General features: G+C 42.7%; 3 protein-coding genes across 5 annotated transcripts in view; 2 read left to right on the top strand and 1 right to left on the bottom strand.

Annotated features, from left to right (window-relative positions):
• The window catches only part of LOC124051024 (E3 ubiquitin-protein ligase rnf146-like), a 3,774-nt gene extending 191 nt beyond the window's left edge, over window positions 1-3,583 (top strand). The window contains exon 2 of the mRNA XM_046374044.1: window positions 593-3,583. Coding sequence (XP_046230000.1) covers window positions 594-1,673 — 1,080 coding nt within the window. The 5' untranslated portion in view covers window position 593 and the 3' untranslated portion in view covers window positions 1,674-3,583. The remainder of the gene's footprint in view (window positions 1-592) is intronic.
• cenpw (centromere protein W) overlaps window positions 1-16,110 on the top strand; it is a 24,144-nt gene extending 8,034 nt beyond the window's left edge. Inside the window, exon 3 of the mRNA XM_046374056.1 lies at window positions 15,946-16,110. Within this exon, the coding sequence (XP_046230012.1) occupies window positions 15,946-15,972 (27 nt within the window). The 3' untranslated portion in view covers window positions 15,973-16,110. The remainder of the gene's footprint in view (window positions 1-15,945) is intronic.
• LOC124051022 (protein SOGA3-like) lies at window positions 16,055-25,420 on the bottom strand. Of its 3 annotated transcripts, none has more exons than XM_046374043.1 (9): window positions 24,252-25,417; window positions 23,391-23,615; window positions 22,906-23,064; window positions 22,645-22,713; window positions 21,874-22,143; window positions 21,409-21,786; window positions 19,014-19,676; window positions 18,538-18,668; window positions 16,055-16,188 (listed from the first exon to the last, which is right to left on the bottom strand). In XM_046374043.1, exons 1-8 carry the CDS (start codon window positions 25,008-25,010, stop codon window positions 18,600-18,602), a joined length of 2,592 nt encoding a protein of 863 aa, XP_046229999.1. In that variant the 5' UTR covers window positions 25,011-25,417; the 3' UTR covers window positions 16,055-16,188; window positions 18,538-18,599. The 3 variants fall into 3 exon arrangements, with proteins under 3 accessions (XP_046229999.1, XP_046229998.1, XP_046229997.1); XM_046374042.1 differs by lacking the exon at window positions 16,055-16,188 and having other exon boundaries at window positions 18,544-18,863; window positions 24,252-25,030; window positions 25,361-25,420; XM_046374041.1 differs by lacking the exon at window positions 16,055-16,188 and having other exon boundaries at window positions 18,544-18,863.

Below are 25,420 nucleotides of genomic sequence, written 5' to 3'. Positions count from 1 at the left end.
GCTAGTGTACTGACAGCGTACTTACAATGACATATGCTACAGCGGCTGTCAAGTTAACGTTAGCCTAGCGTTTGCTAACGCCAGGTTCTGTTAGCTTGACATTAAAGTTTACAGTACCTTGGTTATAGTTTTACTTAACATTAAACAGACCTCTAGCATCAAAGCTAGGAATGTGAGTTTTGCAACACTGATACTAGGAGATTACTGAGTTAGCTCGCGTTAGCGTTGTAGTACTGTTGCTCTGGAGGTAACGCTAGCTCTGTCAGCAGCGAAAACGGGTCGTTAGCATGAGGTCATGTGCAATATCCAGGGACACTAGCCGTACCTTAAATCATATGCTTCAATCCCCTTAAACTAGCATTATTTGGAAACTTTATTTTACTAATCTACATATTGTTGCAGAAATCATAACTTTATGCTCTGCGTGTACGAGGGCGTTCCCAAAACAACGGAGCAGCGCATGTCAAGTGGAAACGCATCAAATTACATGCCTATCCTATTTACATTCAGCTACACAAGCTATAGCTATATTATAAACACAAGTCGTCAGGCAGATCTGTCGTGACCGGGCGTTCTTTCTTTCTCTCTGTAGTATGGCAAGCTGTGGAGAAGTGGACTGCTCACTGACTGCCCTGACTCCCTCCAAGCTGATAGAGGAAGTGGGTGATACTTGTGCTACAGACACCTCTAGTTCCACCAACACCCCAGAGTGTGCCATCTGTCTGCAGAGCTGCATCCACCCCGTACGCCTTCCATGCTGCCACGTCTTTTGTTTCCTCTGTGTGAAAGGTGCTTCCTGGCATAGCAAACGCTGTGCTCTCTGCAGACAGGAAATCCCAGATGATTTCCTGGAGCGCCCAGTTCTCCTCTCACCTGAAGAACTGAAAGCAGCAGCTGCAGGGGTGCGCCGAAGTATAGGGGCAGGAGGTGGTTCCCATGGAGACTTTGCATGGTACTATGAGGGCCGCAATGGCTGGTGGCAGTATGATGAGAGGACCAGCCGTGAGCTGGAGGAGGCTTTCTTAAAGGGCAGGAAGAGCACAGAGATGCTAATTGCAGGGTTTCTTTATGTAGCTGACCTGGAGAACATGGTGCAATATCGCCGGAATGAGCATGGCCGCAGACGCAAGATAAAGCGTGATGTTGTAGATATCCCAAAGAAGGGAGTCGCCGGACTGAGGCTAGATCCTGAACCTGACCCAATTCCTGCTTTACCAGTTGTCACCACAGCTGCAACGCAACGTGTCATCTCAGCTGATGGATCGGATGCTGCAGGTCAATCACAGTCTTTATCCTTTGGGATTATGGCATCTCTTCCTCCTGCTAGACCTCCAACACTCCTGGGACACCATCTCACCAGTCCCCTCTCTCCTTCACCCTCATCCCTGGAAGAATCTTTCTCCCAGCTCCTAATAAACCAGCCAGAGGGTGAAGAGGTTGAAGGAGACGAGTCGCAGATGTATGAGTATGCATCTGGCAGCAGCGACAGTGAGGAGGAAAGGGAGTGCGAGAAACGGAGAGGAGAATCGATGCCACAGAGACAAAGAGACAGGCAAAGACCACTAAGAGAGAGCCAGCCATCTAGAATGCCTCCAAGGGGAGGACCATCCAGCTCTGCACTCAGCCTCCGCTCACGTAGTCCTGATGGACAGTGCACTGTGACAGAAGTGTGACTGCGACAGTTCTACAGACAACAGTTCTTAAGTCTTCAAAAGTGTGGCAAAAAATATAGAAACCATCATGCATCTTTCCCATTACATGAAAAATACCTTTATTTTGTTGTTGTGTCACTAGCCGTGTTTCCCTCCACTGATCATGTGCCATATATGATCCTATGATGCTTGTTACCTATTTTCATACCAAACTCTTCTGGGGTGATTCGAAGATCTCCATGCAGTTGAATGTAATCTTTAGTTTCGGGGGAATATGGTCTACACTTCCTTCCACCTGCAGGTCTTCAGTGGTAATAAGCAGCAGCTTCGATGACAAAGGTCACAGTGGTGTATTTAGATGTTAGTTTGCATCCAACATCAAGAGCTCTCTTCACTGCTAACGTATACTTAATTAGCACCTGGGATGAACTCTTGTCCATCTTTGTTGTCCTTGTGTTTCATGCAAAAATGCCTAAAACCAATGAATACAACTGCAACACTCTAAGGGACCTTTAAGACATAAATTAAAGCCTTTTGAAAAAACAAAAAGCTACTTTTAGTCAGCATATACAATGGTAGTTATGCATCGCTCATCAACAGGTTTATAATGAAGCATAAGAAGTCTGGCAGCTTCTTAGTCAGTGTTGTCTGAAAACTACCATCTGCCACTGCCTTTACAACAGTTTGCAATAGAAGCAATAGCAATACAAATTCTTTGAAATGAAACTAAACTTTGTTCTCTAATCATACAAGCTGGGTAACATGGCTGATCTGTCTGTTCTTTCTATCAGAGTGACAGTGTGAAAATCAAGCTTAAATGTAGCACCTTATGTACCAGTGCTTTTTCCTGCTTTGATGATTAGGGTTTTTTAAGTTAAGACGTTTTAATCAGGACCTAATTAATAACTATTTAAGCTGGAGCTTGTGTAGTCTGTGTTTACATATATGTTTATGTGTGTGAAGAGGTTTAGTGTAAAATTCTTAATAATGTGGTGTGTTTGTGTTGTGAGTGGTGTTGGGTGCTGAAAAGCTTCTGGCAGAACCACTGGAAAGTATTAGGCTGTTTATGTAGAGGGACACATTTGGATTTCTATTTTTTGTCATAGTACTCTCGATAGGACTACTATCTGAGCACTGGCAGTGATGTGCTTGGGCGAACTTGCGCTGTCCTCACACACCCCCTTTTCTTTTTTTTCTTTTGGTCCAGCTGTGATTATTTTAACAGTCAACTTTTTACTGTTTGTGTCTCTCTATCTGAATTACCTAAAGCTAACTTCTGTCAGTGTGGTGTAGCCCCTGTGGTGTTCTGTCAAGTTATTAAAGGTGTTGATCCATAATTTAAAATCATGTGTTGGCTGGCTTTTTTTTTATTGGATCACGTAGTTGAATACTTCACAGTATTATAGGAAGAATGTGGAAACAGAAGTGGAACCAATCCATAGGCCTGTTTGTAATCTCTGCATTGAGTTTAGTCTAAATGTAGTGCACCTTAAGTGTCCACAGGGTGGAGCTGTTGCACAATTTAAGTGGCACTGACAACTCCAGGCTACTGTGGATCTAGTTAGATATTTTTGAGTCAATAGTGCATAACATGTAAGTTAGCTTCATTTTCAAGCTTCATTTTATTAGTTTCAACACAAAGAATTTGTGGCCTTCGGGTGGCAGCAATAAATGGAAAAAGGAATATTTATAATTTTCAGAATTGGTAAGAAATACTTTAAAGTTTGAGGCCTGAGCTAAACTGTATATTATGTGTTTACACTACTTTATTGCTAAACTATGACTCTAGATGTACCAGGGGTTATTTTGTTTGATTGTGAAGTGGTCCTACCATCTGTCACATAAACAAAGTAAGTGTCCTGTGGTGTTTATTGAAGGTGAATTTTACCTGCAACTAAAACGTTTACATTAAAACAACTTTGTTAAAGTGACCATATTCCAGCAAAATATTTTAGCTTGATATTACCTTTGTTGTTCAAGTTCCAACACTGGTGACTGGGACAGAGTCTGTTTGGGCAGGTATACAAAACGTCAGAGACTAAAGCTCAGGGCCAACTTCTCATTTGTTATCCAGTAAGCATTAACTAACCAAATGGCATGTTTATGTAATTTGCTACACAGAAATAAATACATTCTCCAAATTAATTTTGCTTTTGACACCATGAGCAAATAACTTTTTTTCAGTCTTCTCCCTACATAAAACAGTAGTTATTTTTTTACAACCTCGTGGCTTTGGTCTTGTGTAATACTGCCAAGAGGGGCTTTAGGCCCTTGATATATCTGCTATATAGTTACTGGTGCTGGGGTTCAGAATGTGCAGCTTTGTTTCAGGTTTGTTGGAAGTTGAGACTTTCCCAAAACCAAACCCACTGCCACCAGTGCAGCTGAGCTGAAGAAAACCACAGGCTCAGTGTGTGCAGATGGAGTGTGACTTGAATTAGAAATATGCCATAATGAGGCAGACTTTGGCCATAGTGTCTTTTCAGTGCCTCCATGTAACTGTGAACAAGTGGTGAAATGTTGACTGGCAAAAGATGTGTTGCTGTTTTTGCATAGTTTAGGTATAATTAACATCTGTACACTGACATTTGCTTAACCCCTCCACACACACACATACACACACACAAATCACAACCATAATTAAAACATTTAAACAATGGTGACAGTAGGTCTATTCATGATATGATTTATGAAGTGTTTTACACTTCTTGAGACATTTATTATAATATGTTTTTCCTGTTTCCTTTACTGAAGTGACATATATTCTGCTTAAGGAACATCTGTTACTTGTAGCCACAAGAGACCCATATGGGTAGACCCTCATAAAAGTTAGATGGAAGTTCTGGACCAGTTTATATGGTCTTCTCTTTGTTGTCCTAATTTGACCCATATTGAATATCAGCCCATCACTAACTTGCTGTGATACCACATGGACAAGGCTGAGATTGTTTAACAGTTTCCATACTGTGAGGGAAAATCATGTTATTATGTTATTGGGCACACTTAGATGCTTAAAAAAAGACTGGCTGTTGAGCTCTTCATCAAAACTTAGAGAATATAACCATTGTAGTAACTGAGGGAGATTGAAGTCAGTCAAGGTGGTGCTGATCTAAAGCTAACATCAGCATGCGGATGTGAAACAGTTATAATGTTCGCCATCTTCCTCTTTAGAGTGTTAGAGTGCCAACATTTGCTCAGTCGCACATAACATAAAATACACCCAGTCACTTAACATTGGTTAGCTTAGCTAGTTAGCCTCTCATCCATGAGTAGATCCATGCTTCCTTATTTTATACAGAAAGGTAGTTTCAACATGAAATTGCTTACAGCAAAGTCTGTGGATTATGTTGAGTAACCAGTTCACGATTTCTGGAAAGAAACATTGCTGTCCAAAACTCACAATAAAACTCAAACTAATGTAGATGGATAAACAGGACAAAGCTGAGTAGAATTTCTTTTTTCTTACTGGATGAACTGTCCCTTTAATGGCATTCCAAAGAATAGCTGCCGAGATCTTCTGCCTGACTGAAAAAAAAATGTAGAATTTACAATTTATCAACTTTACTTGTTTGGCAATCAAACGACACGACCTTCCCTTGTCACAGTATTTGTAATGGTTCAACATTACACATAAAAATGTGTGATATTTTTCACATATAGAGCTATATTACTGTATACAGATACATTAAGAGTATCTCTGATACCTCACATGTATTATGTGAGTTATCACCTTGAAACACAGACAGACAGATTTATATGTCTTGGAAACAGAGACTTTATTTAGACTGAACATTTAGGTTGTAGAGCAGCGTATGATGGGGGACATATTGAGACATGAGACATGTGGTACCAGTGTGAAGGACACCAAGAACAGAAAAGCAGAGAGATGACATTCAGAAAGAAACTTTACGTCATGTCTGAGCTAAACAAAGACGGAAACCAAATGTTTTTCTCTTAGCATTTTGATAAGAATTCAGTAACAGCTGCTAGTCTGGTCATGCACTCTGTGACAGGGCCATAAGGTCATACTTACCCAGCCAAACAACACACACACACACACACACAGACTGACAGGCAGGCAGACAGGCAGACAGACAGAAGACAACAGCACTATATGTTTTCAAACACATAGCTGCCCTTTAACTCCATCATATGTGCTATCATATCCTGGTCAAATGCCTTCTCTAGCCTCCCGCTTCACACTACAGAAGGTACACGCACCATCTCCAATCCCTCCACAAATAGGACTGTCATACCCACATCTTTCACCACCCCGAGGCCCACAGTAGAGCATTGTTGTTGTGTGAATTTTTTACAACCTTGTTTTGTTGAACAAGGTCAACCGCTCATGTCTGTTAAGTCTATGTGGTCATAAAGAACTATATTATTATTGTTATATACCATGTTAGTATAATGGAACAGCCCTTGTATTGTCATAAGAACTTTTAGTATTTGCAGTCTGTCCTGCAGCTGTGGATGTTGCATGCATTTATGTACAGTATGTCGTCAGTATTTCTAGTGCTAAAATTCGCAGACTGGGTATCTCACTCCTGCAGGAGCCAGGAGTGACCTCACCCCTACTGTAACCATCATCGACCTAACACCATTAGAGCCTATCAAGTGACACGCCTGGTGCTACTGAACCATTTATAACAGTCATTACTATGATGACGTCTAAAATCATAAAGTTTATATTATGGGGTGTTCTCCATTTCTAAATACAGCACCATACGACTGCACAGTCCATTTTTGGTTTGCATGCACTCATTTCTGCTATCTATAGAAGACAATGACACATGAGATATAAAATGTAAAAGCAAGACACTAAGAAGTCACTTTATTACATAAACTGAGCTAGATGTATTAATAGTATTCTATCATGTATGGACAGAAATATGAAGTCAGACTTTGTAGTGGTTCACGCATGCTGTAAATATGATTTTCCGCTGTTTTTCCAGTGTCCTCTGACGACTGGAGAACTTAACTGACATCAGTCATTATTTTTTATCATTATACATCATCATTGTGGTTTGTTTAATCATGATGTGTCTTCTTACAAACATGGAGGACATTAAAAAGTGCACCCACCCAGTCATTTTCAATGTTAAAGCTGTAATATGGGAGTGACATATTGATAGAGCATTCCCAGCACAACCACATAAATACAAGGCTGTACTGCTGACACTAGGCAGGGTGGAATCATTAACTGCTGTTTATTCCAGACTACAGTAGTCTACATGTAACTAGACAGCTTTTTCTCAAGAAAATGCCTGAAAGATAAAGATGGAAGCTGTTGGCTGCTGCATTTTCCACTGGATGTGTGTGTGTGTGTTCCTCAGAGATGTATGTGGAGTATGTAGAATACGTACAGTATGTACGTATGTGCAGTATGTTTGTGTGTGTGTAAAAGTAAAAATGCCCACAAAGGCAGAAAAAGCAGTTTGTGAATCTGTGAATCTTGGCACAATTAGTAGTATTTGAGTAGAACTCTGCAAACAAAATAAAGTTCCAAAAGAATCATCTTTTGACCAATTTATGAGCATGATGAAAAAAGCTTGAAGACCTGCTCAACCTTCATGAAGGTGGAATTAAGACTGAATTAATTTATTTTATTAGACTGCATTAGATTTGGTTGCGTCTGACATATAAAGTGGTAGTTGAGTGATAGAGTGCTTTAATGATGTCTTATCAATCATGTCTTATCTAGGTAATTATCATGCTCATTGTCATGGTTTTTGTCACCTTGAACTGCCAAAAACAACAGGGGCCTTTAGTCAGACACATCACCACCACCAAATATCTCGCAACATTTGACCTCCGCATGCTTCACCAGAGCTTCTATTCATTAGGGAGGGGGAGATGTGAAAGTTGCACCTTCTCCATTAGCTCTGGGTCTCATTCCAGCCTGTCAGTCCCTCCTGCAGAGCAAAGACACTCAAGAAACATCTGTGTCTGTTGTTCCCCCAGTCTGCCACAGCAAAAGCAACCCACTGACCCCAGCCTCTGTTTAACTTTTAACTTCAGTCTTTTGTGTCTGGTTTGCGTTATTCTTGCCAAACCACTGAAAATGGCTGTATGAACATACATGGCGTTTTCCCATTAGGAGTTATCAAGCTGAGCCACTGATGTTTCATCTGTAAAATCTCTAAATTCAGATCAATGGTTCAATTTTTCAAATACTTTGGATTGCAATGACCAAATATGTGTCAAATTGTTCCCATTGGCATCAGCTGCACTTTGTTTGTAGTGCTAATTAGCAAATGTTAGCATGTGAACAAGCTAAATTAAGACAGTAAACATGAGAAACTACAATTAACATTGTCTCACATTAGCATCCTGATATTAGCACTTAGCTCACATCAGTACATCCACAACAGGCTCCAGACTGTACACTGCACACTTATAGCCTCATTGTTTGATGCACTTTATCCCTCTGTGCTAAACATGAGTGTACATGTGCGTGCCTGCGTGTATGTGTGCGTAAATACAGTATGTCTTTATGTGAGGTGAACATGTTTGCGTGGGCCACAGGCCAGACAGTATTGCTGTATATGCTTCCAGCTGACCGCTCTGCTGAAACCAAATTAAAATTGGTCATTCGTCACACGATAAATAGACCACTACAGTCACCTCTGCCGAGCAACACCAGCTAATCCCACGAGAGCACCCTGCTCTTGTTTTGAAAGGCGAGCTTCATGGGTTGTCTTTCAAAGTGGAGATATTTGGGCCCCATTCTATTTTAATGGAGAGGTCTGAAATTCTCAAGAACCCTTTAGGGTCCTCCCGGCTGTCCTTGATGGTCCCACCTCTTGTACTGCTACACTCATCAGCTGGTATTTGAGATGGCCATTTCAATGGACAGACACAGACGCACTGACAGTTCGGACACGTGGACTAAGATAGAGCGAGCGCAGTCGTGACATAGCAACGGTCCAACAGATGGGACGTTTCGTACTTTGTAGATAAAGTGGGTGAAAATGGAAGTGCAGAGTGGTGAGATTTAAAAGTACACCTATGGCCTAACAGAGTTGACCCCTAAATTAATAATTTAAGCTATCAGCACTTCAAGTAGACGAAAAACAGCTTAGAAATACATGTTGTGCACATTTTTATTCAGTAGGAAAGAGCCCAGAAACTCTTGCAGCAGTGTATATTTGACAGAATGCTTTCTCTGATCTAATACAATATTAGGTAATATTTAATAAGGAGACCTCCCTCCTTGTTTCTGAGGTACACTGGATTGTTATTTGATGTCAGTGTGTTCTGAAGAAACATTCAGCACCAAAACATCATGACAAAGCTGCAAAACAAGTGTCCATCCCCTCAACTTGTTTATGAAACCATGGAACTCACATGTCTGGTGCAGGTGGATACCAATGAGGGAACATCCTTTTAGAGTAGAAGAAAAATGCAAACACTGTAGAACTTTAAAGTACACTAAAATGAAAGTTATTAAAGACATGCAAACATCTCTGGATTGTTAAATTTTAACAAGACAAAACATTATATATTTAATGCAAAGAGAAGGACTGGTGAACCCCGTAAAACAGCTCAGTTTCGGGTCATCCGGTCCCCCATTATGTTTAACCTCTGGAACAGGGTGGTCTTGTCACTCTCCTGTTCACATTTTTGTGAGACACACACACATACAAGCGGCAGTTAACCATCTATTTTGAGTCTGTCGCAGTAGCAACTGACACATGCTGGAGATTTCGGTGGAGACCCCCGGCAGCAGTTCCAGTGAATGAGAGGCTTGTCAGGACAGAGATACAGCACAGGGGCAGAGGGCACAGGACAGGGGACAGGTGGATGTGGGTGAGAGGAGGCAAGAACGTGAGAGTCACACGTGCCACAGACAACCAAGAAGACATTATGTCAGCCACCAAGGGCTTATTCAGGCCGATGTAACGCTCATAATCACGCATGTATAGAAGTTATGTCGAGCTTGTCTACACTAAAAGAGGCTTTTGAGTCTGCCTAGCAACTAGTGTAGACAGCCTGTCTGTCAGTGAACTTTGAACTGACAGAGCTAAATAAACCCAGCTATGGCTTACATGTTTCACATGTAGGAAAACATGTAGATAATTGATATTGTTCTTTGTTTAGATACTTCAGAATACTTGAGAAATGATGAATATTACACACTGTACTAAAGGAACATACTTTATTGGTTTTTTTACAATTTTATCTTGAGGTCACATCATCAAGTTAATTAAGTCATTTCTTGCTAAAAATTCTTAAGATTTGAGTTGATAACCTTAAATCTAAAGTACCATCACTTATATAACTCCAGAAAACTGTGGCAAAAGTTTATAACAGAGCAATGGTTTGAAATTGGGCAGTTGAAAACTCATCAATAGATTTACAGTTTTACAACAGAATTGTGGTAAGTCATTGCATGTACAGCAAAATAAATGTGCCGGTTAGCTCAATGAAAATGGTCAGTTAATTCATTACACCTGTACTTTTTCTGCTATCACATAATATATCTGTTGTGAAATAAGGTATTTATAGCATTGGCACCCCAGTGTCTCAGCAGCTGATATTAACTATAAAATATCTATGAACTGAAATTTGGCCTCTGTAAAATGGAGACGGATAAGATATTATTGTATTAAAAAAGAGGAGGTTGGATTTAAATGCTGAACACCATTGAGTCACGTCTTTGGTGACATCATGGGGCAGAAATGCATGTTGATGTCCTCTTATTTTTCAGCTGGTCATGCACACACACACACACGTGTCCAGTAACTCATTCAGAAGGGCTGATCAGCACTCTTACCATGGTCAAAGCCATGAGAATAGTCCCTGCTCGTACCCAGGTGTCATGAATAATTCTCTAAAGGTGGAGGTACATCCTCATGAAGATGTGTGTCTATGCAGGATGACTGTACACTGGGTGACTGTGTATGCAAAAGCATATTATAAAAGTTGTGTAACACTGTAACTGTAACACTGTAGAGATACTCCTAGAAGTCTTTCAAGCTGAACTATTTTTTGATGTGTGTTACCTCCTCCAGGAGTTGGAGTGGGTGTGTTAACTTTGTCTGCTGACGTCAGGGGAGCCATGGCTACAGTTCAGCTGTCTGCTCTTTTGTTTCCTCTCTTTCTCTGTTTGTCATTGGTCTGTCTCAGCTCTCATGAACAGCCTGACCAGTGCAGAACATGCCGTGCCAAGCTCTGCCTTGCTCTGCCTGTCTGCAAAGTGTCCACAGTCAGGGTACCAGGGAAAAAGAATGCACAAAAGAATATATCGTTTCTACACTTTATACTGCGGACCTCCTGTCGAACAGTTCATGGAGTCAGCATCTTGCCAAGAGTTAGGAGGCCTGATGAGGACATAGAGATGATGGCCAACAGGACACCTTGTTAAAATACCCACAAGTAGGTGCAAACCTGTAGGATAGGCTCTCATTTACACAAAAAAAAACTGAGAGTAGACAGGGAGGGGCAAGAGGAGAGCAAAGGAAACAAGGCTGCCTCAGGGAAGCAGATAAAGGAAAGCTACTGTCTTGAATAGGGATAGAAATTATCATTATTATTATTATCATTATTGTTCTGAAAAAAGGTTTAGACCACCGACTTAGGAAAAATGTGAAAATAGGTCAAAGATCTGTCCTGAAGCGAGCAAACTAAATCTCCAGTTTGTAGACATCTGTTTGATATAACATGTTTGATGTTTCATTGGGAGGCGGAAATAGCAATGGACAAGATGAAAGAAAGAGAGCTAGAGAGACAGAGGGAGGAACTGATGCCCCCCTCCCATTCTTTATTTATACCCCCCAAAGACAGCAGGCTAAGATTTCTGGCACCAAAACACACGTCACACTTGCTATTTCTGTTTGAGGTGCCACATAGCACCAAGAGGTTGGGTGACAGAACTGAGGCATCATGGGGCCAAAGGACTTCCGTACACCCACCCACACTTTACATGACATTTCACACTTTGGGAACCTCTGGCAGAACAGTGTGTATGTGTACATGAATGTGTGCAAGAGCGTGTGCTCATGTGTACAGAAAATGTTTGTACTTAAGAGAGAAAACAGCAAGATATCCTTGTATAATTGAAATTCTAGTGTTCCTGTCTGTGTATGTGTGAAACTTCATGTTTCCTCACCTTCCACAGAGCAGGAAGTGTCAGGGAAGCCAGAGGTTGTTGATGCAGTCTTATGAGGCGAGAAACACCCGGCATGAAAGGCAATCCCTATTGCTAGACAATCACTTTGCCCGTGCTGCACACTGGATATCCTGATAACGATGGATAACATACCTGCCCTTACTTCACAGTGTACTCATTTAGTCAAATGGTTTTTAAAACATAATTTCATCTACATATCCAATGGTTCTGTCATATATGAGTCTCATAAATCACTATGTTTAGAAGACACTAATATTTGCAGTTCCTCAGTTACATTTGAACCACTTTAAATGAAGAAGTTGGAGGGCAGGTAGCTCATTTGCAACAGAAACTGACTACTTAAGCTGTCACTGGCATGCAGGGGGCTGCTGATATCAGATATCCATAGGCTTGACATGCAGTAAATCATCAAAACCAAGCCATTAAAGGAACAATACAATGCAATGCTGCAAGACAGAAAGACAGTCTGTATGTCAAAGCACTGTTGTATTTATTACCAAGAAAAAATACAATAAAGGCATATCATAGTCTTTCGTCACAGAACATCTCAAATATATTACTTTGACAATTTGATACAGAAAAACACACTGTTGTTGGCAGCAGATTGCGCTGGGAGCACAGTTGTGACATAATCTACTCCAACTGGTGGCCAGATTGAATCTGATTCAACAAGGCAACCATGAGGATATAACACATGAGCATGCACCCTCAAACAAGGGCTGCATGCAAAATCTCATTATACAGAAAAACACCTGAAATTCAATACAAAAAAAGAGGAGGGGGGGACCGTGACAAAGCGATACACTGATGTGTTGACAAAGGTTCAGCACAGAAGAAGCAAAAAGCCACAGCAACACTGGAGGACATTGTGGATGTGTTTTATCTTTTTATCTAATGTGGCACTGAGATGAAGCTAAGCATTTCTTTGCAACTCTCTTAAAGCATTTTAAGTCCTTACTATTTACACAAGGAGAGGGTTTTCCTGGAGAACGAGATCCAGCTTTACTGAAATGGAAAGGTATTACATAATGACAGTCTCAGTCTGAGGAGAATAGGAAAAGAGAGGCCGGTGCTTCAGAGCAGGACTTGGGGTTCTGGTCATGGGACTTGAGGGACGAGCAAGGGGGCTTGGGGGTCGGTACATTGGGCCTGATGGGGTGGTGATTCTGACACTAGGGGTGCGGCTGGCCCATCTGGAAGGAGGCCGCTGGTTGGCTGGCCGCGCAGGACGAGAGAAGCTCTTGTTAAGTTTGACTGGTGACAACTCGGCCGGGTTTATCTAGACAGACACATAACAGGACATTTCAGTTTGCGTGTTCATCATCATCATGAGGTTCATTGGCTGCTTTTATAGAAATGATGCTTATGCTGATCTTAAATAAAGAGGCAGAAAAATGCTACCTGCTGTGGATCCTGTCTGTAAGCTGCATGTCCTGATCTGGAAGTGGAGCTGTACTCATGTTGGATCTCCAGCATGTCCAGCAGCTCAATAAGTCCTTCATCCCTCACTCGGCCACAACCTGTCAACTCCTGTCCCGCTAACCCTCCCCTGTGGATCTTCTGAGCTCCAGATGAAGCACTTGAGACCCTGTAGTCCTTTTTGGGCTCCACATGTTGGGGTGTAGGCTTCCTTGCTTTCTCCACTTGAACCAGTCCTCCATCTCTGTCTGCCCCACTGTTAGCCCTGGGTCTGATCTTTGGACTCCCTGCCACGTGAGATCTCCTCTGGGACTGCTGAGGACTCTGCTGGGACCCTTTAGAACCACTGTAGCCTCCTCTGTGATCTTTGTGATTCTGTCGACCACAGTCTGATACTAACCCCCATTCTTGGCCAGGCTCTGTCTCTGCTGTCAGCGCGTCAGAATCTGCTTGGCATTTCTGAGTAGGCACGCGTATGGGCGCCCTGCCGGCAACTGCAGTGGCTCCCATAGCTCTGCGCTGACAGCCAGGGGTGGGGCATTTTGGCTCTGGAGCAAGTCCCTGATGGGTCACCACTCCGGATTCAGTGAGCATTTTGCCCTCGTTTTCCTGAAGCATGGCTCCAAACTTCCTGAGAACAGAAGGGCTGCTGCATTTCCTATCTCCCAGCATGCCAGGACTGAAGGACTTCCTGTCCAGAGCAGGTGATTCAGCTGCTGTGATTGGGAACTGTGAGCGTGACTGGACAGCAAGAGCATCCCTTTGACCAAGGGGGGGCTTGCTACCTGTGTTTTCTTTGTTAGGGGAGCCCTCTCTATGGGGGGAGCTCTTCATGTGAGACACTTGGTTCTTTCTGTTTTCACTCTCCTCAAAAGTGCACAAAAACTGTTCTTGACCAAGCCTGAACCAAACAGAAACAAACAAAAATTTAAGATAAATAAAACATTATTAACAGGCTTCTCCCTCACATCATTCCACAAAATTTTCATGAAGGCAGTTCGAACTCACTTACCTTTCATTTGCTGAAGCCCTTCTGATCTCATTCTGGTATGCAGGGATGTCCTCGCTCACCTTGATTGTGTCACTGAAGCGCTGAGATTGGGAAAAACATTTTTAAAAAAACATTGATATGTTGAGATGTATTTAAAAGCTTTTATTAGAGTGTACTACTTCAGGATCAGTACAAGTTTGTGTACCTTACCAAAACAGAACCTTCGCTGACCCTTCATCATCACTCGATATAGCACTGCTAAAACCATTCTGATCTACTGTACTTTAATTGTGGAAGGGAACGTGGTTTTTCATGTGGACCAGGAAACAATTTAATTTTTTGGCTTTCTTCCTGACTGCTTTGTCAGGACTACAAGCATGCAAGACCGCTTTGAAAGTATGTGAAATTAACTCCTATATGGTAGCCTGCCTGTGTAGGCAGACTTGAAGGAACCACCAAACTGTAATCAATATGTTGCTGGCTGAAGCCCAGCTTTGACTCATATCATGTCCACCTATCTGGTTTCCTCAGACAAGCAGATGCCAACAGAATGAGGGATAAGGTAGGGAAATGATAAGAACTGCCTCTACTTACCACATGGCGAGCTCCATTGTTCTTCCGGCTCATTTGCTTCCCCTGCCCCAAATAATCCTGCAATAAGTCCCCGATCTCTGAAACTCCATTGGTGTGGCAGTAACCGTAGCCATTCTGATGACTCACTGGGTAGCTGTACCCAGAGGGGCTATAGTTGCAGCCGTTACTATAGTGATGTGGCACAGTTATAACTCCAGAGTGGTTCTTGCTGTGATGGTCTGGTGTGAAAAGACCGTTGCCATGGTGCCCTCGGCCACACTCCAACTCACCGCCATTTTTCTGGTTGTCAGTGGTGACATCGTTGCCTCCTCTGCGGGCCTGAACTTCATTGTACAACTGGAAAATGAAGACAGAGGAGAACATTAACAACTTCATGACGCATTCTTGTTTATTGGGTCTTACAATTATCACAAAGTCATTGCACAACCTAGCCTATATTTATGATCAGCACATGATATTCCAGCATGTGCCTGTTTCCCTTTGCAACCATAAATACATCTTTTAGTATCCACTTTCAGACTCTGTGTATGTGTGTGTGTGTGTGTGTGTGTGTGTGTGTGTGTGAGAGAGAGAGAGACAGTTCAGCATGTCTGTCAGTACATCACAGTTTAATTAGCTTGTTAACATTTGTCTGTATCATTGCTCCAACAAGGCCATGAGGTTGAGCCAGTCGGTGTGCTGCCAGGAGTTTATTATAGTAGTCAAGCACACACACGCACGCAACACTACACAAATTAACACAAACTCTAGGGACTATGAAAGTACTTCATAATCTGGAATCAAACCCATCAGCATGTTTATGCACTCCAGTATCATTTGAGTCAAAACAGTGTCACGTTTGGGTTTACTGCAACCACATTTGGATCGACTCTTAAATAAAGCCCTAAGCCTGAAATAAATGAATAAATACAGTTGGAGATGGAGAACAGAATTAATCATGATCACAAGTTACTATAATTTAACCTCTATACTTTTACATTAGTGGGTGTAGTATTGTACTTTAGAGATCAGTCACAGGAGAAAGGAAAAAAAAAAGTTGATTTATGACAGATTATACGTCAATTAGACTGATTAGACTCAGTTGTTGTATTTAATGTGTCGTCTGTTATGTGGATCCTAACCTCTTCGATTTTTCTCTGGATGTCCTGCAGCTGGTCCTCCCACTCCTGCATCTCTGAGTCGAAGTTGTCCATCAGCTCTGGCCGTTCTTTCCCCCAGCCCCGGCCGCTGTGCTCCAGGCCACGCTCCAGATCAATGGCTGCCATGACGCAGGCTGCTCAATACCCAGAGGCCTTTTTAAATGGCAATTTCCCCTTTCTCCTGTTTCACGTTCCTGTCAGCGGTCAACGTCGAATTGCCAGCAAGGGACACAAGGATGGAAGGGCCTGGAAACACTATGAAGAGAAGGGGAAAAAGACGGTTAGTATACTTTTTTAAAGTACAACACACATCTGGTTTCAGTTTTCTTTTCTTTGTGTTTCATGTTCTATTATTCAGCCTCCAAACTGGTTTTTAGTCAAATTTTTGACACTTCTTTTTTTGGTCAGCCAGTTGATATATACAACTACATTAGTGACACCTGACTGAAATGAAACTGCAGCAAGTGAAACCTATTTATCCTCTTGAATTTGAGTTTTTTTTTTCTTGCTTGTCCCTGTTGCTTAAATGACTTGTTATGTTGCACACTTTTCAACCTCACAAAGGTCAGGTATTTACAGGCCCTCTCCTTTCACATTCTTGCCAAAATTTTACAGGTATGTAAGCCTACCTATGCAGCACGTGTGAACAAAAGTGTTGCATGACAGCAATGCACGTGCCTAGACCCTTGGTCACTTTGACCTCTAAAATTCCTCTGTATGCCTTGTGACATGGAAAGAAACACTTCACTTCAGTGTTTCAAAGGCAGGGTTCAGTGTCAAATAGCTCAGATGTAATCCCAAACCCTGCAAATGGGGCCTGATCAACAGTCATCACCGGCATGGTAAAGCTCAGTCCCCAATGGGAGTACTAACTGCCTAAATATTATTGCAGCACCTATCAAGTAAACAAGATCAACCACTGTTTGTTGTTGCTGTTGCCATCATTGAATATATTGAATAAGCATCCTGGGCAAAAGTGCCTGAATGTACCAGTGACTTCCCTCCCACCTGTGATGTAAGAGTAGAGATATTAATAAGCTTGTAACTATGCATAGTAAACTGGCTGCATGACCTGAGCACACAAGGAGGGCGGGCGTATGTCAGAGACAAAGACAAAGAAAATATGAGTTACACCTTAAAATGTTTGACAAAATAAGATAAATCTGAGTAAACATATAATCAGGGAAATATAATTTAAAAAATGACCACAAAAGTGGTGACTGTGGACTCGACAACTTTAGGTTTTGCCATTTATGCTGTTTAAATGTTCATATTTTAAACTTTTGTAGAATGATAATTTAAATTATGTCGCCCCATATGGCACTAAACCAAAATTACCGCTACACCTCAATAATAAACAGCTGCCCTTACCTCGCTCAACATACAAGCTTTCAGTGCCCTGCAGTAAAAATCCTCTGCCTGCTCTAGTCCCTGCGCGCTGTGCGCTCTGGCCTCTCCACACAGATTCACTCCTCTGGTCGCGCAATTGTCAAGTCCCCTCTCTCCCGTGCGTCCCCCTCGCTTTTCCTCCTGTGTTACGTAAAAGCCGACGGACTGGATTTAAAGGGGCCCCCTCCTTCTTCTTGTCACGCCTCGGCGTCGGGGTTAAGTCCGGAGCGTTGAGCTAAAGGGTAAACAACTTCTGTTCCAGCGGGGTACCCAGCCTTTATACCGCTCCGCAGTGTTTACGTGGGCGCGCCATTGGAGCCAGTATCAAATATCATAATGTCAAATTTATTCCAGCATTTGAAGTCTCGATGGGACAACTGTCGTCACCAGCATCCTGGCTATAATTACTGGGGCTCACACAAAGAGGGAAAGTGTTTACATAGCTATTTCAGCTGCTGCGATCTCTCGTCCAATAGGCTTCTCTGTTGCTACTCTGCTTTAGGATGCTTGGGCAGATTTTGCCTTGTGACCATGTGCTACTGCAAATCATTTTTCCAAGGGATGCCAAATCGGTGTGGGTGACACAGTGAGTAATAATGTGTCACAGTCAATACTATCTTTATTGAACATAGTCACGGAAAGGAAACTGCAAGGTGGATTCCTTTCATGTCTAGTGAAATTTAAGTCATATATATTTTGTTATTTTTACAGAGACTTTCAATGTCATTAAACTTCACATGGTCTAAGCATTTTCAATTTTTAATATTTACCGGCATATGTTGTAAAACAATAAGCAATGCAAATAGCACAAGCATCGGGTGCTATATGTTTCAAATTGTGCAAAGCAGCAAAATGTGTGAAATCTCATACAATGTCCTGGAGTAACTGGAACCTGTGACTGTCTTTTTGACTCATCCTGCAGCAGTGACGTCCAAAGACAGTTGCCACTGTTCATCAGCCACACCATCAATTTCTAATGCATGCCTCTAACCAGGGGTCCTGTTGGGGGGGGGGGGGGGGACTTGTCCCGTTATGGTGAATGAATGTGGTGCACTATGATATACAAATATTAGACTCCATTTGTTTTCTTTTCTAAATCTCCACTGTGCTCTGCTGCACTACAAACATCACCACTCTGACACTCTAATAGGACAAAAGCTACATTTTATTGTGTCAGTCCCAGCGTTAACGGTCCTATTTCTGAGAGTAACTCACCTTCTCGAGGGACTGATGTGGACGGTGATGTGTTATGTTTAATACAGACTCCAGTGTTGAATCTAGTCACAGTGTCTTGATTGTGACTGCTGTTTTCGCAAGTGCTGAGCTTTTCCTGTGCTTTTGGTTACCTTGGCAACAAAGGATGCAGGGATGAAAAAAATCAAAAGAACAAAAAACAAACAAGGGGTGATTTGCATTAAGGGAGATGTACATTACAGGACAAAAAAAAGAGTGAAAAGAAAGACTAGTTTAAAGATGGTGGCGTAGGAGAGGGATGAAAATAATACAAGTATGAGAATGAGCAGAATGATAGGCTGGAACATCTGGGCAGAGGAAAAGTGGAATGACAAACCATATTACAGATGAGAATCAAGAGGTTGGAGAAAAAGGAAGAAACAGAATCAGCATTAAACATTTTCAGACATTTCACATGGCACCATGAAACTGGTGTTCATTTTTAATATTTGTCTCACCGACAGTGGCTCATCCGTCTCCCTGTCCTCGAGCCTCGGCACTTCCAGTCTGTCTATGAAGGCCTGCAGTTCTTTTCGGAAGGCCTTCATCTGAGCATTAATGCGATACAGAAGCTCATGTTCCCTGATCCTGCTCCCATCATCCTCTCCACCCTCCTCCCCTGCTCTCCCGAACATCAGGTCGCCATTTGAAACATAGACTCTCGCCTCTGAGATGACAGTGGCCGTGTCAGCGATGAGCCTGTCGATGGTTCGAACAAGCCTCTCCGCTTCCACACGGATGTCAATCATCTGCTGCCTGTCACGTAGGCTGCAGCGGCCACCAGGCAGGAAGCGGGCCAGGGTAGATGAGGCAGCGCCCTCTGGCCCCGTGGGGGTGTAGAGGCCTCGAGTAGGCGTCAGGCAACGGCTGCTGCCATTGTTGTTTCTGACCTCATCTGAGTCGCTTTCCCCACCTACAGGGCCCTCGCGTTTGCGGTGTGGTGGAAGGAGACGGGAGGAGGTGGAGTCCTCGTCGCTCTCACGGCGACCACTTGTCGCACCACCAGCATCGCTCTCTGCATCACTGTCCCGTGGGCTGGGCCGCAGGGAGAGATGGGAGGCCAGGTCATAGCGCTGCATGTTGGAGAGGAGAACACGGTTCTCGTACTGCAGCTGCATTACCTGAAGAAACACAAAGAGATGTAAAAAAAAAAAAAAAAAAATTAAGATTTTTACAAAATAAAAATGAAATGAAATGAAATGAAATGAAATGAAATGAAATTAAATTAAATTAAATTAAATTTAGGCAAAACAACATAATTTTCCACAGATCTTCATGCTCCCCAAAGGATCATTTCTCCTGATTTCTGACTTCTGACAATTATTCAGTTTCTGGATGGATCCCCATGAAATCTGACACAGATATTGATGTTCTGATCATCATGAACTGTCATACCTTTGGAGATCAATTAACTAAGATTATCTATCACCATCATCAGGCCAAAATGTCAAATGTCCAATAACCAGATATCTGCAAAACTAAAGACATCATCATCACCTTCAGCTGTACTTTGGGTTTAGTGTAAATTAAGAAAAGACAGCACTCTGAAGTTAACTTGGCAAACAGTAGCTGCTAAACTTCAACATGTTAGAATTATCATTGTGAGAATATTAAGAATATTAACATGCTGACATTAGCGTTTAGCTCAAAGCTCGGCTGTGAACAGAAAGGTTAGGAGAACTAAAGATTAAAGAGAGTCAGTAATGTCCTACAACACTGTACATTGGACTATGTGGTCTGGCGAACTGATAATAATTACAATATAGATTTTTTTTTTCTCTATTTTGAAATGTACTGTAGACTATTGTCACAATTAAAATAACCAATGAATTTCTCCATTTGCACCATTAAAACACAATATTGCCTTAAAGGTAATTCTTTTCAGAACAATCTTCTCATCCTCCATGCCGCTAGCTATAACTCACCATGCATTATTTACAATATATCAGTATTATTTGCCTATAGCACCCTATGAGGGTGTAGCACACAGTTAGGTCATGTGAAGTTTGGAAAAAGAAGTAAGTTATGATTCGCCCAAAAAGAAGACTGTAGATGCCTTCCAGACTGATCATAATCTAAAATCATCAGATCACCCCCTAAACTGGAGACTATATAAAACACTGAACATTGTAATCAACAAATTAGTACATAAACATTAAATATAAATTAAATATATCAGAGTGTCAGCATTGTCAGTCCTTGATCAAATTTGAAAATGTTAGAGTCGATTAAGTAGATAAAGATTTCATAAAAGGTTTAATCAGATACCTTTCATTTTACTTCCTTTCAGTTTTTTAAAGTCAAACAGAATTTCAGAGTATTCTGTATTCTAAGGTTTGTCGAATGATGATCTAATGCACGGGTGGCCACGGGTACTAATGCAAAGAGCCACATCAGGCGGGGCTTTTAAGCAGCCTCTCTCCACATTAAAGGGGTCACCAAGGAACATGATCTATGGTCTTTTCTACCCTAGGTCCTCGAATTGGGCCATAAAACTCCCCTGACGTTTTTCAAGCAATGTTGCATTCTGGGCTAATGCCATTTTTACAGCTGGTGCTTGTCTGCCTGCTTTGCACAGAGTGGGAAAATGCACCAATTCTCCCTCAGCCATCCATCCTCCAACCAACATGAGTGATTCCTCGGCATGCTTGTGGTTGTAGCGCTGTTTTAAAATTTATTTTATATATATTTTTAAATCAAATTTTGCTTGTTTTTACCGGGTAAAAAGGAGGAGGAAAACACAAAATTTGATGTGAGTTGAAGAGCTGCATTCCTAGTGGCCTAGAGCCATTGGTTGGCCACCCCAGATCTAAGGGAAATTCTAAAATTAATTTCAGTATTAACTTGTAATACCTTGCCACTTAGGTCATTAATCTGTAGCCTTGCTGCTTTTAGCTCCTCTTGCAGAGCTTCTGTCTTTACTCCATCAATTCCTGCACCTGCTGCTCCACCCCCATGCCTGGCACCTCCCTCGTGGGTGCCGGCTTTGAACCGTAACTTGTTCAGCTCGCCGGTAACTCTCTTGTTTTGCTCTTCAGCATCAGCTAGATTCCTTCTCAGAAGCTCTGCCTCATCTTCCACCAACTGCAGCTGCTGTCGCAGCTCCGTCAGATCATCTCCGAGGGCTCGCCCTCCGCCTGGCCCACCCGTTGCTCCGCACCCAGAGCTTCCAGCACCCTCTCCTTCACCACGGAGGTCGTCAAGCTCGGCCCTCAAGCCACGGTTTTCAACCTGTGGGGTAGAAAAGCTTAATAATCCCATGACTTCCACTGAAAAATTATTCCTTTAGTAGATCCATGCAGCAATGTTTGCTCTTACCTCCAACTCAACTATTTTCCTCCCCAAAATGTTAGCCTCCTCCTCCACTAGACGGAGCCGTAGCTTTAGTTCCGACTCACGGGTGGTGGGTGGACCCCCGGCCTCTCCTTTAGGATGGGTGCTGTCTAGCTCGCCATAGAAGGAGCGGTACTTCTGCAGCTCTTGCTCTAAACGATCCTTTTCTTTGTCAATCTTGGCTGTCTTCTTTCTCATAAGCACTGCTTCCTCTTTGATGAAAGCTAGCTGGCACTTAAGGTCCTCATTGTCATCCTGGACCACAGAGACAACACAGACTGTTCTTACAGTAAATACTAAAGTGCATTTAAGTAAAAACTGTTAAAGGCTAATCCTCAAGTTCACAAAGTTCGGCACAGCAATGACACTTAAAGACGGAAGGACTACATAACGTAGCAGGATTAAAGAGAAGATTTCGTCTTTCTAAGCTATAACGTTGGACCAAGAAGATGTATGAGTCTGCTGACTCTAAAGTAATTGCTGGAGCTCTGCAAATTCTCAGCTTTCATTTAAATGAAAGGACTGGAACACTTGATTTGACCTGCTATAGTCCAAGGTCAAAAACCAAAATGTCCGACTAGTGAACATTACGTGAGCATTCACACTGTGGAAAGTGACTCAGCACAGCAGATCTTACTTAGGAAGAAACTTTGTGATGATTCTCACCATTACTTTGTTTAACAGACAGGTAAATAGTAAAAGAAACTGAAGAAACATTGTGGGAAAGCCATTTTTTTATTAGTACAAGTAGCTCACCTCTGTAGGAGTCTGTGCTGGTTTCCTGTCTGTCTTCTGGATGTCCTTACTTCCTCTTCTCTTTTGAGACTGTTGGACAGTAAATTGAAAAAATCAATGTTTGAATTCCAAATTTTTTGTAATATCTTTGACTATAAACAGTTTATAAAGCGCGGAACCATGAAAAAAAATATCCCAGGCTTTATGATAGCTTAATCTGATCAAATTGAATTATTTTGTGCTCATTCAGGCACATGACGTAGCAGGATGTGGCTATCATACCTCTTTGGTTTTGTCTAGTTCATTCTGCAGGGCTTGTTTGGTCACCTCCACCTCTATCAGTTTCTGCCTCAGTTTTTCATTCTCCTCCTCCGTCTTCGTGCGTTTCTCCTCCACCTTTTCCAGCTCATGGTGGAGCCTCACAGACACATCCTTCGCTACCTGCAGTGGTTGCAGTGTGATTTCGTTCATACTTAAAAAAGTACTGTTTACTTTATGAGAAGATATCATTTTAGAATATTTTCATGCAAATGTATTTGCACTTTTAAAACCCTTTCAAAAGCAAAGACCTCAATATCAATAATATATAGGGGTAGAAGCTACAATCATTAATTGAGTGGTTATAAAACAGTGTTTCCAACTGTACTAGTGTCTGCACTGAAAACTTGCATACACATTAATGAAAATACACACATCACTGGGATAGAAACAATCTAAATGTCCTGAAAACTCCACCCAGACAGAGCACCTTCCCGTCCCCTCTGCACCTTCAGGTCCTGCTCCAGGCTCCTGAGCAACTCCTCATCGATCTCTCCCGTCTGGGCGTAGCGCAGCCTCTTCCTCTCCGCCTTCCTAAGGCGATACTGCAGGATCCGACAGTTCTTATTGGCCCTCTCTAGCTCACGCCTCATCTCCTGAAGCTGACAAGTGTCTTCTTCGTAGAACGTGTCTCGCATCTCCTCCATCTCGGTTCTCATCTCCTCAATCTCACACTGGCGGATGCACAGTAAAGATTATGTTTCACAGTTATGAGATGGTTAAGCTTAATGCCGGCAGTGGCTAATGTCTGCTGTTTATGGTTTTTGAATAAATACTGTCAACTAGTACACAAGTGCACAAGAAAAAAAAAACCCAGTTATCTGAATTCAAATTTATTTCATGCACCTTAACTCGACTTTTATTTGTCTTCCATGCTATTGATATTTCCTGTAGCTGCCAACATGGCACACACAAACATGCAAATCCTAGTAGCAGACTCCCGTGTTTGTCCCTCATTTTAGCCCAAGATACAATTGATTCTAGCAGATCAATACCAGTGTGATCAATAACCAATTAGTCATCTGTAGCCAGTGCATTTTCAGTTTAGGTCTTAGCTGCATTCTGTGAAAACATGATTTCCAACAGACAAATCAGTCGATGCTCATCTATCTTTCGGTCAGTAAACGACATCACAAACATGAGATTCAATTCAGGGTAATGAGGCTCAGAGAGTTTAAATACTATAAATGAACAAATGCGGCCTACTACGATTCCGGTGAGGTGAAACGTTGTACTTTTATCTAATGTATATTTAAAAACTCAATGCTGTTGACAAAAAGCCAGCCAACAAAAACTGATGTGCATCAAACCTTCAGATCTTCATTTTCCTCCAGCAATCTCTCCATCTCGTCTTCAAAGGCCCGGTCCTGCTGTGTCACGGGATCCGCCTCTGTCGCCTCTGCAGCCGGCTCCGGCTCTCCCAGAGCGGCCTCCTCTGCACCCATGTTGTCCGCCTTGGTTTGCATCTTCGCACCGCTTCTTTTGAGTCTCTTTTGCAGATGGAACTGTATCAGTTCAGCCTGAAAGCATCCTCCTCTCCACAAGCCTAAACCGAGGCCCGCACCACAGCCCGCAGACACGCCGCTTCTCTCCCTGAGGCCGCCTTCCTCTCCTGGTTTCTTCCCTTTCTCTTCCTCGGAAAGGGAAGACGAGGCTCTGCCGGGTAACAAACGCTGAGAGGGGCCTCCTTTAAGGCAGAGCAGGCGTAAAGCTGAGCGACGGGCCGAGGAGTCTTTAGCTTCTTCACCGACAGCATCCGCCCTGTTTGGTCTGACTAGCTCAGCTTCAGCACCATCCGGGTGAACAGCTGCCGCCCCGCCGCGGCTCTCGGGCTCCCTCTCCCTTTCGTCAGCGAACCTCAAACTCTCCTGCACACCAATGTTTCGGCTCCCTCCTACCGGAAGATGAGACTTGGCCCTGCCTGGGTGTCTCGGAGCTCGTCTGGTCGCCCCTTCCTGGGCTCTGGCAGGCGAGGGACTCCTGTGCTGTCTCCTCCTACCTCCGCTATTGTCTGTTAATGATGTTGACGATGATGGAGGATCTGCAGCGCCGCTGGCGGGAGGTTTCATCTTCTGCGATTAAACTTGAGCTATAAGTTAGAGTTGCTTATCGTGAGTAGAAAACAAGGAAATAGCTGAAAAAAGTGAACATGTATTTTATTGCAAAGCTTAAAAACTATATTTTAGCAACTAGAAAGTTTAAGATCCTTCCACTTAGCCACTAGGTGCCGCTTTTCTCATGTCCTCATCCTGACCCGCAGCTAAACTTTACACGGGAGGTGTGGGCCCTCTTGTTTTTGTCCGGGACCATTCAAAGCTGTAGCCGCCTCGACAGAGAGCCACTTGCGGAGAAAACTTGTATAAAAAGTCCATACTAAAGGACTTTCACAGTGAGCTCAACAGAATGGCTGAGTGCTTACCGCAGAGCTCTGCGGATGGAGAGCCGCTGACACGGGGTACCACCAGGCACTGCAGGGGTA

Source organism: Scatophagus argus, chromosome 19 (genome assembly GCF_020382885.2).
Source record: "Scatophagus argus isolate fScaArg1 chromosome 19, fScaArg1.pri, whole genome shotgun sequence".
NCBI lineage: Eukaryota > Metazoa > Chordata > Actinopteri > Scatophagidae > Scatophagus > Scatophagus argus.
Note: the sequence above shows the minus strand (reverse complement) of the source record. Positions and strands in the feature narration are given on the sequence as shown.

Excerpts from the sequence above, each read along its gene's own strand:
- LOC124051022 (XM_046374042.1), bottom strand. The coding sequence starts at position 25,010 with ATGAAACCTCCCGCCAGCGGCGCTGCAGATCCTCCATCATCGTCAACA. Across the intron at positions 22,144-22,644 it reads CAGCACAGACTCCTACAGAG|GATGACAATGAGGACCTTAA; the intron begins GTGAGCTACTTG and ends TCTGTGGTCCAG. Across the intron at positions 18,864-19,013 it reads AGACGGATGAGCCACTGTCG|ATGTTCCAGCCTATCATTCT; the intron begins GTGAGACAAATA and ends TCCTCTGCCCAG.